Source organism: Pelobates fuscus, chromosome 10 (genome assembly GCF_036172605.1).
Source record: "Pelobates fuscus isolate aPelFus1 chromosome 10, aPelFus1.pri, whole genome shotgun sequence".
Lineage (NCBI taxonomy): Eukaryota > Metazoa > Chordata > Amphibia > Anura > Pelobatidae > Pelobates > Pelobates fuscus.
The window spans coordinates 144,256,228-144,276,524 of record NC_086326.1 but is presented as its reverse complement, the minus strand read 5'-3'; the positions used below and the strand labels follow the sequence as shown (position 1 = coordinate 144,276,524).

The following is a 20,297-nucleotide window of genomic DNA, read 5'->3' as shown; positions in this document are numbered from 1 at the left end:
AGTTGCCCCCCCTAGACACCCCAGTGGGGTCATTAGCTCCACAATTTACTACTCCTATGATACCTAAAGTTGAGAGACTATACCATGAGAAGAGACAGACAAGCTCAGGTATCCACTACTGGGAAGAATTTAAGCCTTGGACACACAGTGAACAACTGGCAATAATACAGCAGCTGCCAGATGTAGAAAAGGTCCCCCATAGCACTAGTCCAGTCTCTATCCACCATTCAAGCTACTTACCAGTGTACTTGGATGGATTTAAAATAGATTGTCACCCTAAAAGTTGGCCCCATTTGGGCTAAAATAATTGCTAAATATACCGATGCCCATGAAGATAACCTCAGAAGAAGCCATTTGCAAACAGATGAATGGTTTAGAACCAAGTTTGCATCTGGAGCATGCTATGTCACTGCAATGAGAGAATGGGCTAAAGTAAAGACAGAGGACTAGCCCATAAATTAGGATATATAGTACAAGGGAAATATGATTCTGTTGAAAAATTCTTCACCAGACTACAGATGGAAGTATGGTGGAAGTGAAACCACTTCCACCAGACTGCTTATTAACTGCTTCATGGATGGTCTCCACATACCCATAAGGACTGGTCTCCAAAATGCTAGACCTGAGTGGAGAAGTTTAACCTATGGTGATCTGGTAACGGTGGCTATGGGAGTGGAAGCCAATCTAAATACTAGAAAGAGGAGCACATCTCTAATGGCACTATCTGTCCCTAGAGCTGGTGGAGATAGAAAGCAGGTAGACTGCTGGAATTGTGGCAGGAAAGGACACATTAAATGTTACTGCAGGTCTCCTCATAAAAATAGAACCCCACCACCCCCAGTATTCAAATGTATTCCCATGACAACCAACCACCTCCCCCACCCCTATAGGAAATTGGCAACCCAGTGTCCCTACATGTTATAAATATCCCTGACATAGCTGAACCCTCACCCATTATCAATGTTACACTGCCCGGGGACTGAATAGTCCCCTTTCTGCTGGACACTGGGGCAACCAGATCTATGTTGTAGGAAAAATAGGTGTTCCCGTATGAGAAGCCTGAAAATGTTTTATCATGTGTAGGGGTGGATGGGATCCCAAGTGACATTCCCCTTACCCACAAACTGAGATTGCAGCTACACGACTCTACGGCCCTCGTAACAAGAATACTTGTCAGTCCTCATGCCCCTGCCAATCTACTAGGGAGTGATATTCTGTTTGCCCTTAATGCCAATATCCAGTATAGCCCCAACTGGAAAAGTAACATTGTCTGTGCCTTTAGAGGACAAACAAATGATATCTCTTTCAAATGTTCTGGCAACTCTCACTATGCCCAGCCATGTGCCAGAACCTACCATTGACTTGTCCTCAGTCCCTGATTCTCTATGGGTTACAGGGAAAACAGACACAGGCTGACCCTCCGTGCCTCCAGTTAAAGTGAATCTCCTGCCCGGAGCCACCCCTCCCTGTCAAAGACAATACCCCCTAAGCCCAGCACAGGAAGATGCTATTCCCCAATCTGTGCAAGAATTACTGCCGGCAGGGGTAATTGTCCAGACCACCTCCCCTTGTAATACACCATTGTACCCCATTAAGAAAAAGCTAGAGAGGGGGAAACCTGTGGCCTACTGCATGGTACATGATTTAAGGGCAATTAATGCTATAACTGAACAAATTGACCCTGTTCCTAATCCTCACACCTTGTTTTCACAGATACAACCTTCCTCTAAAGGTATTTACGGTTATTGACTTGGCAAATGCATTCTTCTCTGTCCCCTTGCATCCCGACAGCCAGTACCTATTTCCATTTCCATATAAACACAAGCAGTACACTTGGACAGTATTGCCCCAGGGCGCACAAAACTCACTCACTAGGTAAAGCATGGCTATGGCCCAAATTCTTGAAGTTTGGCCAAGTGCAGATGACGTAATATTATTGCAATATATCGATGACTGACTTTTGTGCTGCAAAAAAATGGAATCTTGTAATGTACCCACTGTTTCCTTGCTGAAATTTCTGGCACAAGCAGAATACAAAGCTACAAAATCCAAACTGCGGGCGTGTGTTGAGACTTATTTTCTTAGGACACTATTTCCCATGCCACAAAGCATCTCACGGAAAGTAGGAAAACTGCAGTTCAAAATATTACACCCACCCACCCCCCCCCCCCCCCCCCACCCCCCCAGCCTAGCCCAGCTATGTACATTCCTGGGCCTGGTTTCCTATTGCCGACCTTGGCTTCGCAATGCAGAAATCTACATGCAGCCCATGAAAACAAACCCTTTAGGTTAACCCCTGCAGCACAAAATGCTTTTTACACTCTTTAGTTGCTTGTGACCTCAGCTCCAGTGTTGAAGCTACAGCTGTCCTTACGCAGGACCATGGTGGTAAACAAAGACCTATCCCCTCTGAGGCGCCGTTTTTCCAAACTAAACAGATTTAAATTTTTTAACCTTTCTTCGGAACTAAAATGCTCCATTCCTTTTATCAATATTTGTAGCACGTCTCTGCACTTTTTCTAGTGCCATGCTATCTTTCTTTAGAACAGGTGCCCAAAATTGCACAGCATATTCAAGGTTTGTTCTTACCAGCGATTTATAAAGAGGCAAAATTATATTTTTATCCCGATAATTTATGCCCCTATTTATACATGACAAAACCTTACTGGCCTTAGCAACTGCAGATTGACATCAAGTGACATCACTCCTCCTTGCAGAAGAGCTGAGGGAAGGACTTGACTGGCATTGAGGGCAGCCATGCAACCATTGGTTGTCTTTTTCCAGCATGCTCTGTGTGCTGATGACAGATATGAACAGCACCTAGCTGACGAAGTTTGAGTTACAATTCTGGAAGCAAAGTTTTATTTTGTGCAGCGTTTCTTACTGAACTCTGGTAACAGTCACAGATTGACATATATGCTGAAAAAAATGACTCATGTCTATTTTTTATTTAGCCACTTACCGAATCTCCAGTCTTTATGTTATTTTTCATATTTTAGCTGTTTTCACTGACTTTGAGACTTTCTAGAGGGCTATCACATCCTGTGATATCTTTTAAGTAAACAAATTATGTTTTTCTAGCCTTTCTTCAAAACTGAAATTGTCCAGTTCCCTTATTAATCTGACAATCTTTTTTTTTTTTTTCCTTATTTTCTTGCTTTAAAAATGGGTGTCCAAAGAGAAATTTTAATTATAAGGTGGGGAAGTACCATGGTTTCTTAAAATGATCACTCTGCACATTTATCACATCAATAATTTTATCACATGAATTCACACGTTACTTGCCTTTACAAGAGACAATCTGAGAGCAGACCGAGAGAGTAGTCGGAACCAGTTCAGAGTCAAGGGTTACAGAAAAGCAGATCGGTAAGCAAACCAAAGTGAATGAAAACAGAGATCAGAATAAACGAGGAACAGAACTTAGTTAAAACCAGAAACAGTAAATAACTAAAGGAATGCACTCTTGGGCAAGGAGCAAACGGAGTTATGTTCTTAAATAGTCCCTAAAATGACACCATTGGGAAGCAGCAAAAGGGTAACTAAAATGTATAGGAATGTTATGACTAGAATGATGTGGACCGCTACAGTGCTAGAAAATGAGGCAGGTTTAAAGAGGTATAGGACGCACAGTGTCAATTCAGCACCCACATGGAGATATTATATAAAACTTATGTAAAGTTTGCAAGAGGTGACAGAGACACTAACATGACTACTGGAAAATCGCAGATTTTGATACCTTGGAGGACTCCAATACTCCAAAACAGCACAAGCAGAGCGATCACCACAAAACCACTGCTGGCTTCATGACGTGAACAAGCAACAATAAAATAACTATTATTTGTTAATTACTTAATAAGCGCGGTAAAAATCGAATGTTGCAAAACTGATGCATGTTGGTTTCTACTAATGAAAGATTTCACACCAAATTCCTAAATATAATCCCATAAGAGCCATTCAAATCATTTCTCAACCACAGAAGTTAAACTCAAGGATCTGGCTTGGTGACCCCTAGGGACAATAGGTTCCTGTAAGGCCTAGAAGGCCAATTCATTTTTTAGATCTACACACTTTTATGAAAAATGGGGCAATTCACGCAAAAACTTTTTTCCAACAAGTATGTACAAACACAGCTATAGACCAAACCAGTTGTCACTATAAACCTTGGCTTGAAAGCGCTCCCAAGAGTCAATTCCTATGTATACGTAGGAATTGCTCCCACATGGAGGATTTTAATGAACAAGCTGAGCTTTTTAAAAAACTATTTATTGAAAAGAACTACTCACCCACAAAATTAGAGAACACTATAGAGCGCATCAAAAACCAACAAACAGACCATCTTTTAATTTAGAAAGACAAACAGACCTCAGATTCCCCAACTCTCCCTATTATTTTTAATTACAACAGCAAAAGTACCGTATATACTCGAGCATAAGTCGACCCGAATATAAGCCGAGGCCCCTAATTTTACCCCCAAAAACTGGGAAAACTTATTGACTCGATAAATTTCTACTTTTGTAATTGCTACTGACAAATTTCTAAATAAAATTAGATCCTAAAAAAATTATATTAATTGAATATTTATTTACAGTGTGTGTGTGTGTGTGTGTGTGTATGAATGCAGTGTGTGTGTGTGTGTATGAATGCAGTGTGTGTGTGTGTGTATGAATGCAGTGTGTGTGTGTGTATGAATGCAGTGTGTGTGTGTGTGAGTGCAGTGTGTGTGTGTGTGTGTGTGTGTATGAATGCAGTGTGTGTATATGAATGCAGTGTGTGTATATGAATGCAGTGTGTGTGTGTGTGTGTGATGCAGAGCCTTGGTTGGGGGGGGGGGCGTTTTTATTATTATTTTGTAATTATTATTATTTTAATATTAATTTTTTTGTTATATTAATATTTGTTTGTATTTTATTATTTTTTTTATTATTATTAATTTTTTATTTTATTATTTACATTTTTATTTATTTATTTTTGTCCCCCATCCCTGCTTGTTTGCTGGCCAGGGAGGGGGGCTCTTATTCCCTGGTGGTCCAGTGGATGGGCTGTGTAGGAGGGGGGCTGGCAGGAAGCATTTACTTACCTCTCCTGCAGCTCCTGTCAGCTCCCTTCTCCTCCCTGTCGGTCCGGTCAGCTCCCCCTGTAAGTCTCGTGGTCTCTCGCGAGACTTACAGTGGAGGAGAAGGGAGATGACCGGACCGGAGGAGAGAGAAGGGAGCTGACAGGAGCTGCAGGAAAGGTAAGTAAATGCTTCCTGCCAGCCCCCAACAGGACCGCCGGGCTTGTAATGAGCCTGGCGGTCCTGGTCTGTATTATGGCAATGTAAGTTGCCATAATACAGACATTAACTTGAGTATAAGTCCAGTTGGGGTTTTTCAGCACAAAATATGTGCTGAAAAACTCTGCTTATACTCTAGTATATACGGTAGTTATATTAAAAAGACAATAAAAAAAAAAAACAGTGGCATCTTTTAACGCAGAATGACCTTCTTAAAGAAATATTACCCACTAAACCAAATATTGTTTTTAGAGGTGCAACAGATTTTAGATCAATTTTAACTAACAACTACACCAAAAAAGAAATCAACCCTACGTTTCTAGAACCAAAGATTTTATCGGATGCAACACCAACAATGTTATTTATCCACTGGAGTGCCCGTGTGGCCTCCAATATGTAGGTATGACTACCAGATGCTTAAAAACCAGACTAGGAGAACACTGCAGAAAAATAAAAAATGGATATCCGAACCACTCTGTATCAAAGCACTTTATTATTCATAACAAAGATCCCAAATGTTTAAAATGCACAGGAATTAGAGAAATTTAAATTCCATGGAGAGGCGGGAATATTAAAAATATTCCAGGCAGAACAGACATTGAATGGGTTTCTAATCTATAGACCCTAGTCCCCCATGGTCTCAATGCCGATTTTGACTTATTACATTTTTATGTTTTTTTTAAATATATATATATATATATATATTTTAAATTGAATATAGTTTTAAAAACCAATCTTTGGCTAGTCCACAATTTTTTTATGGTTTATGGTTTAATTTTACACTTATTTTATTCAGTTCTTTCTAAAATATTGTCAGTAGCATAATATTTTCACTGTTATTGTACGCTATGCATGGACTTATATGTCTTTTGCTTTTAAAATTGGTCATTTATTAGTTTGCAAATTAAATTTTTTTTTTGTTCTGTATATCTTATCGTTATCTTTTATTAGTCTTACCCCATTTGCTTTAACGTCTAATATCATTGCTCCTTTAAGATACTATGCACATTTAAGCCTATTTGTTTCTTTATTCTGTTTTTTTATTCCAATTTTGGGAAATTTCTACTGTCCTCTCCTTGTGCCCCCTGCAGAGATCACTATTCGGTATGTTTAATGTGTATTGATCCTGCCAGAAGTGCTTTTTCACTGGACATGCGAGTTAGTGCTGTTTTCTCTTGAAACTACCCTTGCCAGATTTCCCTTCGCACGGGACAATGTTTTCACATACTGCACCATTGGCTTCCCTCGCTTTTGTCTTTTATATATACGGAACAGCTGAAACACTAAGAACATTGAGGACTCTACACTTCCAAGTACCTAAATAGACTTTTTATTCTTAACAAAGACTCTTCTACTATAATACGGAATTGTTTGATATATTTATTATTTCTGGTGTTCGTTCATATTGCTATCCTTTCGGCGCATCCCTCCTCTTGTTATTTCTGTGTTATACTCTCCCTTTTCAGAGGGTTTGAGGGTTACCCTCTGTTGGCCCGTTGCCTACTATTTACATATTAGATTAGCGCTGACCCACTTCTCACTTTTTCCCCATAAGACAAAGTAGTCCCTACTTTAACTTGTGTTTTTAGTTAGAAATAGATAAAAAAAAAAAAGGAAAAAAGGAAAGAGAAGAGGAAGCGATTTAGAAAAAGGTATGTACCGCTTGACTTTACCCTTTATCCAGAGATTCAACAGGGATAGTAGTGTTTCATGTTTAAACTACAGGGTATATGTATAACTATATATAAAAGGTGATTTATAAGCGTGTCACTACTAGAAAACAATGTCCCCTATGCATATGGCAAGTTACAAAACTTGTCAACTTTACATAAGGAGAATTTGACTTTTAGCCAAATCAGAGCGGATATAAAGGCAAAAAACAAGGCTTACCGTTCTCTGGTGATTCAGGCCAAAGAGTCCGGAGCAACGTTACAGTCTCTTGTGATTTTTGCAGTGTGGATTCTGACAGTTTTAAGATACTGTCCATCGCTGATTCTCCTGTATTTACAAAGATTATTTTAAGGACTTCATGCAAACATATATGTAAATCAAAGTTCTAATAGAATTAAAAAATGTAAAGTACACAAAAATAGAGGAGTGGACAGACAGAATGTAATACTGGATGCACAGCCTTCTGGATGTCTAAAATCATACAAGTCCTGTGTTAGCAGATTCACACCCAAAGCACAGCACAACACTATTTCCTTTTAAAGTGCACAGGAAAAGACTCACCATTCTTCGGTGATCCAGGTCCAGCGGTGGTAGGGTATGAGAAAGTCTCCTGTGGATCTGGTGCATAATGCCTTTCATTGCTGTCCATTGCTAAATCTACATCTACAAAACACATGTGTTACATGAAATCTGAAGTAGACAACCTAGGGAAGTAAATGGGATTAAAACAAGCTCGTAATGAAATAGCGGACCTATATTTTGACTGAAAGTGTGTGACCACGTGAAAATACAAGCAAGTAAAATGTTTATTGTTTTTCTAAGAAAAAGGATAATAGGAAAATAAATTGTTATACCAAGATAGAAAGTAGGTCATAATGATAGACAAGAATTATTAAAATATAAAGAGAGACAATAAACAATTCGGAGGTGTCTAGTTTATCTGTAGGTAACCAACAAATAATAAAACGGTAAGAATAACTATAAGTGCAGGCCTATTTTTTTTTTTTTTTTAAAGGGACACTATAGTCACACAGACACATGAAGTGGCCTGGGTGCAATGTCCCTCAGGTTTTAACCCTTCAGATGCAAACATATTATGTTTACATTTGGGGTTAATCCAGCCTCTAGTGGCTGTCTTCCGGACAGCCACTAGAGGCGCATCTGCAACGCTGGAGGCGCATTTCGCCTCCATCAGGCAGAGCGTCCATAGGAAAGCATTGAGAAATGCCGTGCGTGCATTCAAGGTGTCCATAGGAAAGCATTTCTCAATGCTTTCCTATGGACACCTTGAATGCACGCACGGCACTTGTCGCGCACGCGCATTCGGCGACACTGACGTCAGACGGGGAGCTGACATCGAACGGGGGAGGAGAGGTCACCAGCGCCGAGGGAGCCCGGCGCTGGAATAAGGTAAGTAGCTGAAGGGATTTTAACCCCTTCAGCACCGCAGGAGGGGGACCCTCAGGGCACTATAGTGTCAGGAATTCCTGACACTATAGTGATCCTTTAAGGAATCTGATTCTAAAAAACATTTTGGCGGAAAAATACTTTTTATCATTCATAGGGAGGTAGGCAAAATTCCAAACCAACTGATCAAAAGCTACCTTAAAAATGTAAAGTAGAAAAAAAAAACCTTTAAATAGAAACATGATTTTTATGGTTGTGGGCATTGTTTAGCCTGCAGGAGAACAGGATGCCAAATGCCAATATACATATATTTTATAAAAGTAACTATAAGAAGCACTCGAACACAATTTACTGTTTTCCTTTGGGATAAAAACATCGTCGAAAAACTCTGCCAGTGGGAAGCTTTTAGCTAGGTAGAGTACAAGGCATCCTAGCTTCTTGTGATACCAATAGGCAGGACAACTCTCTGAAATCCAATAGTGGCATACGTTAATGTGAAGAGATAGGTAGACCATGATCATGTTATTTTTGGCAGGGATAACACATCCTTTTATACCTCACCATCCCTTCTTACCAATCATGTCCCCTGCTATAATTAAAGGGAAACTCGTTTTCCTGGCACTGTAGCTTCCCTCTCTGTCAAGGTCCCCTCCCATGGCTGCTGAAGGGGTTTAATAACCCCTTCAGTCACTTACCTGAGTCCAGCGTCGATGTCCTTCGGTGCTGGCTCAGCTTTTCCCACGCCGACGTCCGCCGGGGAGACCTAATGCGCATGTGCGGCCATGGCCACGCTCGCATTAGGATTTCCCCAAAGGAAAGCATGAATCAATGCTTTCCTATGGAGAAAATCTGACTCCTGGAGGTCATCATGCAGAGCGCGAGGACGTCCAGCGTCAGATAATGGACCAAAAAACCTTTTTTTATTCCAGACGTCCCTTTAGTGGCTGTCTGGTAGACAATCACTAGAGGAGGAGTTAACCCTAGCAGGCAATTACTGCAGTTTATAAAAACTGCAATAATTACATGCTCAGCGTTAAGTTTGATGGGAGTTTGCACCCAGACCACTTCAATGAGCTGAAGTGGTGTGGGTGCCTATAGTGTCCCTTTAACTCTCTCCAGATCGGAGCCAGGTTGTAGATGGAGGCAGGGCCGGCGTGTCCATAATGCAGCCTCAATAGGGCGCCAGAGCAGGGGAGCGCAAAAATCTGAATCATTTACATCACCTGTCTCCCTGCAGCCAGCACAGAGCAGCCAGGGAAGTCGGCCGGCCTTTCCTGATGATGTCAGGAGGAGGGGGCGTGACTTCCACCGCTCTTCTCCCAGACTCCAAGATTGCGTGAAGAGTCTGGGAGAAGAGCAGTGGAAGTCACACCCCCTCCTCCTGTCACATACCCCTCGCCTCCATACAGCGTGGCCGCATCCTATCGCTGTGCTCACACTGTTAAAAAAATTAATTGCTTGCATTATAATGAACGCCAGCCACTGCGGTCCCACAAAGCCTTATAGCCCCGCCCCCGTCCTCAACAAATATTCGTGCGATGTCACGTAAATGACGCGCACGCATGTTCTGGGGTCAAAGGCCATGTACAACCAATCATAACCTTAAGAGGGTTATTTAAACCCAAAATAGCATTTGGTGAGTTCCCTGTCGTGGTTTCCACTAGTTGGTTGTCAGAGAGAGCATTCTTGTTCTTGCTCTTTTTGGTATTTGACTTTGGCTTGTATTCTGACTTTCCCTCATTCTGGTATCCTTGAACTTTGGCTTGCTTCCTCGTTGTGCCTCCTTCTGTGTCCCTGATCTCGGCTAGTATTTTGACCATTCTAATTTACGTTAAGTCCGGCCATTCTAAGGCCCGGTATACGCTATTCTTGTTCATTGTGGGTTATATTATGTGACATAGTTCTGCGTGTTGGGTCATATAGTAATCGTGACACTGACATAATGAGGAGAGGCCGGCCGACTACCCTGGCTGCAGGCTCCCGGCTCCTCCCCACCCCTCCCTGGCCCAAGGTAAACCTCAGGGGCGGGGGAATAGACTTACAATAGTTTTTGTTTTGTCAGCTCATGCCCCCGCTCTACAGCCGCTATAGCCCCTGTGCCCCCTCTCAGCCCCTGTGCCCACTACACCCCCTGTTCCCCCATCTATAGTCACAGGAACTATAGCCTGCCCCCCCCCTTCTTTAGCCCCTGCCCCCATTCCCCTTTCTATAGCCCCTGTGCCCCCTTTTACAGCCCCTGCCCACACCTTCTATTAGCCTCTGTGCCTACTTCTACAGTCCCTATCAACCCCTTCTATACCTCATGTGCCCCCTTTACAGCTCTTGTGCCCCCCCACCAAAGCCCCTGGCCTCCTTCTATAGCCCCTTTCCACAAGGAATACAGGGGTAGGAGGGGTGGTGGCAAAATGCTACTTTGCCTATGTAGCCAAAAATCCTTGCATCGGCCCTGATAAAAGGAACACTCCAAGCAAGTTGCCCTGGCACCCCCTAATATAAGTAGTCAAATCATTTTTAGAGCGGTTTGACTTCTTACCTGGGATCGGCAAGGCACTGCTTGCTAACTCCACTACAGCTTCCAGGCCAGCAGGAAGCTTCTGCCTTAGCTAAAACAGAAAACCAAACGTGTAACAAATAAAAAAAACAAACAGAAAAATGGTGTGGTGTACGTTGAAAACCCCAAAGACATTTGTGGGTATACATACACTACTGAGGATCTTCAAAACCATACCAGTATATAAGGATCCAGGCATGTTCATTTCTTAAAGCTTTAATAACTTAAAAGCATACAAATAGAACATAGCATTAAATCACACACAAAATACAGAAACAAACAAAAAAAAGGATAATATTGCACTCACAAACAAAAAGCCACTGGCAGTGGCTAAACTGGCATCTAAACAGGTCAAATAGACCTCAAATGGTGACTGTTCACTATATCCAGCAGAATGTCCGAAACTATTTCCCTCCTTCCTGCGATGGAAGATATAAAATTCTTTATACCTGTACAAGTAGTTCAGGCTGGAATAAGATGAAACACCAAACTGCTCAACAATCTTTCGGTTTTGTCCTCTGGGAATTTGTCAAGGAAGAACTTATTTGTCACAAGTAAATGATGCCATAAATTCCGGTATAAGTAATCAATCAGTATTAAGTGTACTCCCACATGTGTTTCCTGTTTCGTCATGTGTTCCTAATAGAAAAATCATTATCCTTACTAAGAAGATGGCTGCTGTGATCATATACGGTGACCTGAAAGGCTGCCGATCAGTGTGGACACGGAGTTCCCTCCCAGTGCCCCATCTATTATTCCTCAACCAGGTGGTCCACCTCAGCTGGTTCTAATAATCAGATGATCTCTGGTTACAAGACCGGAGATTGCGCTCAATCCCGCCAAAAAGATGGCCACCGGAGTTCTTAGCCGCGAGAATAAAATCGCGCATACGTGTTGACTTAGCCGATTTAACATACCCATTCCAACCAAGCGTCATTACTCACACACTTATGTTGCATATACAAAATCTGAAAAATATATGGATGAACAAGCTGCCAAATTGGATCCATGACTCTAAAAGACAAATGTGATACTACAAAAAATAGACATGAATTCTTCTTGATTATTCTAAATGTATTAAATTTATCCATGCATAAATTGACAGCAAATTCATCCATTTACAATTCTGAATAAAATATATAAATAAAAACATCAACTAAACCTCATAATCTACACTAAATATAACCCAGTAGATAATCCAATGGATAATAAAATGATCAAGGTGAATACACAGAGACACGTGAGAGAATACCAAAAATACTAACATTACATTATAAAGTTGTGTCATCTAACATGTATCCTAGTGATAAAAGTATACATATTTATTTATATATATATATATATATATATATATGATTTTCACTAGCATACATTTTACTAGGATAAATTGATTATTTTATTATTCATTGGTTTTTCTACCGGGTTATATTTTAGTTTATGAGGTCTAGTTGATATTTTATATTTTTCTATTTATTTTATTCAAATTTGTAAATTTATGAATTTGCTGTCAATTTATGCATGGATACATAGTGAATACATTTAGAATATTCAAGCATTTTTACATGGTGGGGATAATGATTTTTCTATTCGGAACACGTGTGGGTGTCCACTTAATACGGATTGGTTGGTTCATTTATACCGCATATGATGGCATTACTTACAAGTTCTTCCTTGACAAAGTCTCAGAGGATGAAACATCGGATTGTAGAGCAGTTTGGCAATTTAACTTATTCCAGCCTGGGCTACTTGTACAGATATAAAGAATTGTTCCTTGCTGTTGAGGGATCTGAAGCCATCAAAGAAATGAGGAAAAAACTATTGGACATTCTGCTGGTTATAATGAACAGCCACCAGTGAAGGTCTATCTGAACTATTTACATGCCCATTAAGGCACTGTCAGCGGCTTTTTGTTTGTGAGTGAAATATCAATGTTTTTGTTTCTACATGTTTTGTGTGATTCTATGCGATGTTCTATTTGTATATTTTTTAGTGATTAAAGCGTAAAGAAATTAACATACCTGGATCATTATATACCTGTATGGTTTTGAAGATCCTTAATAGTGTACATATATCCACCATTGTTTTGGGGGTTTCCACACATATAAGAATTAAAGTACACCACACGATTTTTCTGTTTGGTTTTTATCTGCCTTGGCCAAGCCTGGTGGAGCAGGGCTAAACTCGGTGGCTGAGCATGATCACTTTATGTTCTATACAAATAAACTAGCCCTACACATAGAATGTGACGGCAGATAAGAACCATTCGGCCCATCTAGTCTGCCCAGTTTTCTTAATACTTTCATTAGTCCCTGGCCTTATCTTATAGTTAGGATAGCCTTATGCCTATTCCACGCATGCTTAAACTCCTTTACTGTTTTAACCTCTACCACTTCAGCTGGAAGGCTATTCCATGCATCCACTACCCTCTCAGTAAAGTAATACTTCCTAATATTATTTTTAAACCCCTGTCCCTGTAATTTAAGACTATGTCCTCTTATTGTGATAGTTTTTCTTCTTTTAAATATAGTCTCCTCCTTTACTGTGTTGATTCCCTTTATGTATTTAAATGTTTCTATCATATCCCCCGTCTCGTCTTTCCTCCAAGCTATACATGTTAAGATCCTTTAACCTTTCCTGGTAAGTTTTATCCTGCAATCCATGAACCAGTTTAGTAGCCCTTCTCTGAACTCTCTCTAAGGTATCAATATCCTTCTGAAGATAGGGTCTCCAGTACTGCGTACAATACTCCAAGTGAGGTCTCACCAGTGTTCTGTACAATGGCATGAGCACTTCCCTCTTTCTACTGCTAATACCTCTCCCTATACAACCAAGCATTCTGCTAGCATTTCCTGCTGCTCTATTACATTGTCTGCCTACCTTTAAGTCATCAGAAATAATCACCCCTAAATCCCTTTCCTCAGATGATGAGGTTAGGACTCTATCAAATATTCTGTACACTGTCACAGGATCAATAAATACCAATAAATGTACAGGAGCGCTCCACCTAGTACAGATAATACGTAATGGGTGCAATATGGGAGATAGCCCTGCCGGTACACTGATGGTCTTAGCTCAGAAGAGAACAGAAACTCCCGAGCTTACTACTTTCCTGGAGGCTGAAAGGGGGTTAAGAGGAGCACCCTAATACAGTTTAACTACTTACAATAAGAAGGAGGGGGGAAAACATGCTAGGGCACTACTAGTACTATAACCATACTAGGGTGTTGTTCCTATAATACTCTATATAAATCCAGAGATACATAAATACATGCTGTTCATTAAATTTCCTCTTACCTAGCAAGTGGAGGGGGTGGTTAGTCTCCATCATCACGTCCTTGTAGAGATTCTTGTGTCCTTCTAGATACTCCCACTCCTCCATGGATAAATGGACAGTGACATCCTCACACCTTATAGGAACCTGACACACACAATGATACAGTCACCATCCAGACACATCCCTTGGGTTTACTCTATGATGTCCCATTCCCAGCAGCCTCACCTCTTCAGTCAGCAGTTGAATGATCTTATTGGTCAGTTCCAGGATCTTCTGGTCATGGTTTTTTTCATGTATAGGTGAGTTTGAGGAGGTTACCATGCTGAGGCTCTCGACCTTGGAGAACACTTCTGACACACAGGGATTACAGCCATTTGTCACATGCTCAGGGCTCTTCTTCAAAACCATATAATCCTATGTAATGAAGAAGAAATTACCTACTCAGTTGAACAGCATCTTTTATTAAGGAAGCTCTGCAATGGTGCTATCCAATAGCAACATCTACATGCAATAACAAACTCTACTTAAATTTATTTGTGAAACCAACAAATCAAAATGACCTTATCTGTCTCTAGTTGTCATCCAATTAAATCCATCTCTGCCTAAAAGCCTTCACTATCTTTTTATCAATACTTATAAAACAGAGCCCCATACAAGAAATGTCACTGTGACATCCCCAGAATCCCTCACCTCTCCAGTCAGCAGAGAGATGATCTCCATGGTGAGATCCAGGATCTTCTCGGTCACCATATTTCGGGCCTTGTTCATCATTACCAAATTCAGCCAGTCCTGTAATTAAAAATATGTACTACATATTAATCCTGTGCATAGTAAAGTCTGGGAACTAGCTGGGGATATGTAGACTGAGCACCACTGGGCAAGGGCAATAAAATAGCAAGAGGATACAGTAGAAGGAGAATACACTATATGGCCAAACGTATGTGGACATCCCACTAATTATTGAGTTTGAGAACGGTTTGGAATTCAAAGTGAATTTCAAATAGAAGGTCTAAATAGCTGAATTGGAAAAAAAATATCAAAGTCAGCTATGCTTCCAGTTCAGCAATTTTGGTCTAAAATTTGAAATTTGAAACTTTGATTTCCTGACAATACTTACTTTAGAAAATAATCCTGTAGACGTGACACTGTCACAGGATCAATAAATACCAGTATGTACAGGAGCGCTCACCTAGTACAGATAATACGTAGTGGGTACATTATGGGAGATACCCCTTCCCGTGGTGGTCAAAGTGACTAATAACCACAGATCAGTAACATATCCATAGCACACCAAATAGAAAAACATAGGAAGAAAAAACAAAAAACACTTTGCTGATCAATTCATCTATATAAAATTACAGAAATAGTCACATAAGTGGTGGGGCTGTAAAGTTAAGGTACATGTCTGGAATACCACATTTCATAAACAGCAGGCCTTGGGGAAATTTAAGATAGATTTAAAAAAAGAAAACGGAAATAGGCATTTTGCACCTAAATTGGCCAGATTTATCCCAAAGAGAAGCATTAAGGGCAATCCATTTTTTGTAGTCACAAATCTCCTTCTAGCTCGTCACTGGAAATAAAACGATACAATAAGCTGGCCATCTCTGAAGAGTCAAATCCTTTTCCAGTGCAGAATGGAAGGAGGACTCAAGTGGCTTAATAAGAAGATTAATCTGAATAGCGTATTTATCCAGGGATGGATAGATAAATTGGAAGACATTTATAAGGTGTCATTTTATTGGTTATTACGAGTTGATCACAAGTGTTATTGGTTTTCAACCATCCTAAACCCGTTAATTCAAGGTGGTGTACTTTCTCCTGGTGACTGGTTTAAATGTAATTCTTAATGTGTCTGATATAGTGAGATTTGTATGTTATGGAGGGGATTACCCCTGAAGGTTCCAAAAACGGATCCATAATGGTTAAAGCAAACATGGGGTATTGCGAATTGTATATAGTTATGCCTTTATGTTTTTTACTCTACAAACTAAAATAATAAAGAATACTGAATAAAAAATGCATCTCTAACCAGGACTAGGTCTGGTGCAGCGAGCTCAAGACTAGAACATATCAGGGGTTGCAGGTTCAAAAGAGTAGAGTGGAACACAGGAGGGATGTTATAAGAAGCTGGTAACTGTACTTTGATCGCAGTAGGTGAAATCTGTGCTATCTAGTAATGACCTACCGTATATATCGGAGTTCTAGGGGTTTTTTTTTTTTTTAAGCATTTAAAAAAAATGTATAGAAACCCGACTTTGTCTTGTTATGGTACTTTTTCAGTAAACCGAAATGTTTAAATGTCTATCTGTTCCTGTCCAAATTAAAGAGAATTGAATTGCGTATATACGCTGAAGTAATTCAGTCTGACACACGGAGTTCAGGTTAAAATAACTTCGAGGAAATTTATTGGCAAGTGAAGCAAGAGCGGGCTCGCAGGCCCTTTTAAGAGGCATTTTGCGTCATCATTGATTAGCAAGATATCAGTAAATAAACATCATTAATTGGATTAATTGTTAAGTGTCTGGATTAGTGTCCACCTATCAATATAATTAATTGGCTCAAAAACTAAGTGGTTAGATTCGTGTCCACCCACCGAGAGGTGGTATTGTTTTGGACACGGGTGGGGACAAGGGGCTCAAGCACCATTTCCCTTAGCATGAGGTTTACTCGGTGGAAAGGGGGGCTTGAGCGTCATTTTACACGGTCAGTGATGTCAGGTCTTGTGGTCAGGTGCAAGGTCTCTTATGAATAGAACATTTCATTACTACAGTGTTCTCATGGCCTTGTCTTTATACTATGTTGTGAGTTAGGGGAAATTCAGCAGTTCCTGGGTAGTCATGTCTATGGAAAATACAGTCTTTGTCTATTGTGTTAGTTGTGCTGGGAAATTCTGTCATGTAATGTAGTTTGAAATGGAGAAGTCAGGTTATGAGGACAAAATGGAGGATTTGTCACAGTATCAGGTTAAAACGGAGTTAGTGCAATAATTCAATACAAGTTCAATAAAGATTTTTAATAATTCTACATCAGTCTCATGGTCATGTTTTCCATCAGCAATTTTTTTTTAGATCATTCTTGGGTTTTTATAAGTGTTCTTTTTAATAATAAAGACATTTTTATTTTAAATCAGAAACATAATTAGCAAAAAAGGGGACATCATAGCAGATCTATGGATCTGATTGAAGCATGCGAGTTCTAGTAGAGGAAAATATTACTACCAGTCATGTTTTGACTTGCAGGGAGTCCCAGTAAGGAAGTATTTCCCAAGTAAGTGGATTGATTTCATAAGAGCAAGCATTAGGCTGCTAGAGTAGGACCTGCCGAGAATGGGGTACATTGACGGTGTGGCAGGCTTATGCAATGTATGATCATATAATGTAACTAAACCCCCATTGTTTTTGCCTAGGTGAGGTGTTTTTAAATAAAACTATTACAATCTCGAAGATTTGAAATCATTGTTTAGTGAATAAGCGAGTGCACTGGATTCTGTATTTTGTATATTTTGGCCCCAGCAGCACCCTATAATGTAGGCATGTTCAGGTGAGTGCAGCCCTCTTGGTTATATATATATATATATATATATACACACACACACGCACACGCACACGCACACGCACACGCATCTTTATCGTGCATTAAGATATATTCTTTATGAAACACTGAAATTCCAACGCAATCCAAAGATGCCGTAAGACAAAGTACGGACTACTTTGTCTTACCGACGGAGGTATACAAAAGTTGACAAAATGTGGAGCTCTGCCGCCAACTTTTGTCCAATCCTAGCAGCGTGGGATTCAGGCATCAATCTATGGAGGCTCGTGTGGCATTGCAGGATTTCAGAGTAACACTCTTGCATATACTTCAAAATACAGCACTGACACGGCCCCTGGCAGCCGCAGCACCAGGAGCCGAAGAGGACCTGCATGACAAAGATTACGGCAGCTGCAAAGGGTCAGCTAAAGGCAAGTAAAACTTACCTTGAGCCCAGCACCTTGATCGGTCATTTTTTGGCCTCTACAAAATATGTAAAGTCCCTTAAAATTGACAGATATGCTTTAACTGGCAGAGAGTGGTCAAATAAGGAGATAAGGAGCCCAGCAGGACCCAGGTGTGAGGGCAAACTGTTTACTTTACCCCATTACTGGGAAACGGATCAGGCTAATGCTCACATCACGTGCTCTGCAGCGGACTTCAGTGCTTGTGATGGTTGAAGTAACCTTATAATAAGATAAATTCTCGGACGTAGCTACTTTTTAAATTTAGCTATTGGTACCTATAATTTATAATATCGGCTTTATTCACTAAATGTGCTATTATAGCGAAAGATTTCCAAATTGAAGCTAAAATAGTAAATCCTTCAACTCTGCTATAGTCACGCCGTGGCTATTTCTCCTCCATTCTTCTAGTCAGGTGTAATTTGCCAACATTTAGAGTTTAGCGAATAAATCTTAAAGGGACTCTCCAATGCCAGGAAAACTGCAGGTCCCCTCTCCCTCCCACCACTTACCAGAGACCGCGACATGTCCCACGTCACTGCTTCTTCCTCCGCCGCCGCTCCTAACCTTCATTACGTCAGCCGGCGGGGGTGAGACTGATCCCACCCACCGGCCGGGGAGACCCAATACGCATGCGCGGCAATGCCGCGCACATGCATTAGAGCTCTTCATAGGAAACCATTGAAAATGCTTTCCTATGGGGAATTGAGCAACGCTGGAGGTCCTCACACAGCGTGACGACGTCTAGCGACACTCTAGCACAGGTTTCCTGTGCTATAATCCAGGAAGTGCCCTCCAGTGGCTGTCAGAAAACTGCAATATTTACGGTTGCAGGGTTAAGGGTAGTGGGAGTTGGCACCCAGACCCCTTCAATGGGAAGAAGTGGTCTGGGTGCCTGGAGTGTCCCTTTAAGACGTGTCAATAGACGGAGTGCGTACAAGTACAACCTATTGTTCCATGTCGCCAGAATCGCAGCTTTCATTCAGAACGTGTAAAGAACCAATCGCTCAGAGATAGAATTTCTGGAAAAATTAAAATTCAATAAACAGAATCGGCGTATCGGGACGTGACGGTAATGAATTAATAAGACGTTATTCGCTGCCGATACGCCCAGTCGGTGAGCTCCTTTAATTTTCCCATTGGGTGTAAATAGCCCACCCAGGAGCCCCCCTTCAGGTCCCCCTAATTAACCCTATTGTGCCCCCCCTTGCTCAGAGAAGGGGTGAGCTCAGCAGTCACAGCCCCCCATTTACTGCCCACACTGCTCCCCCTCCCCCTCCCCCCAGGGCAGCCCCCCTCCCACACACCGGCTTTATCAAACACAAACACAAACACACAGTAACTCACCGCTCTCACAAGGCGCCCGCAAACCGGAAGCTGTGCTGCGCGCCAGGTGATGACGCGTTAGGCCGCGGCCGCCATTTTGGTTTCGGGCAGAGTTCGGTTCACTTGGTTTCTGGGTCTCCCGGCGCTCTCGGTCACTGGGGGTCTGGAAACATAGTCTGTACCCGAGCGAGCAGCTTCCCGATATATCCAGTCTGCCCCCGTTACAGAACACGTGACGCGTTGCCAGAAACAAACATGGCCGCCCACATGTCTGCCCTCTTCCCCGGTGTTTCCGGGTGGCGCTGGGGGGATTTCGTGCGCAGTCGCAGTAAGCCCCGGCCGGGCTGCCCTGATTGGAGCAGAATAAACACGGTCTGCCGGCACAGAGGTAGTGGATACCATGATCAGACACCCAGGGAGGCAGCCTGTCAGCACAGAGGTAGTGGATACCATGATCAGACACCCAGGGAGGCAGCCTGTCAGCACAGAGGTAGTGGATACCGTGATCAGACACCCAGGGAGGCAGCCTGTCAGCACAGAGGTAGTGGATACCTTGATCAGACACCCAGGGAGGCAGCCTGTCAGCACAGAGGTAGTGGATACCGTGATTAGACACCCAGGGAGGCAGCCTGTCAGCACAGAGGTAGTGGATACCATGATCAGACACCCAGGGAGGCAGCCTGTCAGCACAGAGGTAGTGGATACCATGATCAGACACCCAGGGAGGCAGCCTGTCAGTACAGAGGTAGTGGATACCGTGATCAGACACCCAGGGAGGCAGCCTGTCAGCACAGAGGT

The 20,297-nt window shown here is 41.6% G+C and overlaps 1 protein-coding gene across 3 annotated transcripts in view; it reads right to left on the bottom strand.

The window, feature by feature from the left end:
• LOC134575179 (oocyte zinc finger protein XlCOF7.1-like) overlaps positions 1–19,655 on the bottom strand; it is a 115,070-nt gene extending 95,415 nt beyond the window's left edge. The window contains exons 1-6 of one of the 3 annotated variants that reach the window (XM_063434411.1): positions 19,521–19,655; positions 14,866–14,964; positions 14,401–14,589; positions 14,196–14,319; positions 7,505–7,600; positions 7,163–7,270 (exon numbers count right to left, since the gene is read on the bottom strand). In XM_063434411.1, the coding sequence (XP_063290481.1) occupies positions 7,163–7,270; positions 7,505–7,600; positions 14,196–14,319; positions 14,401–14,589; positions 14,866–14,946 (598 nt within the window). In that variant the 5' untranslated portion in view covers positions 14,947–14,964; positions 19,521–19,655. Of the gene's footprint in view, positions 1–7,162; positions 7,271–7,504; positions 7,601–14,195; positions 14,320–14,400; positions 14,590–14,865; positions 14,965–17,396; positions 17,452–19,520 lie in introns of those variants that run through there. The other 2 variants (XM_063434407.1, XM_063434408.1) reach the window with 2 other exon arrangements.
• Between the last annotated feature and the right edge of the window lie 642 nt (positions 19,656–20,297).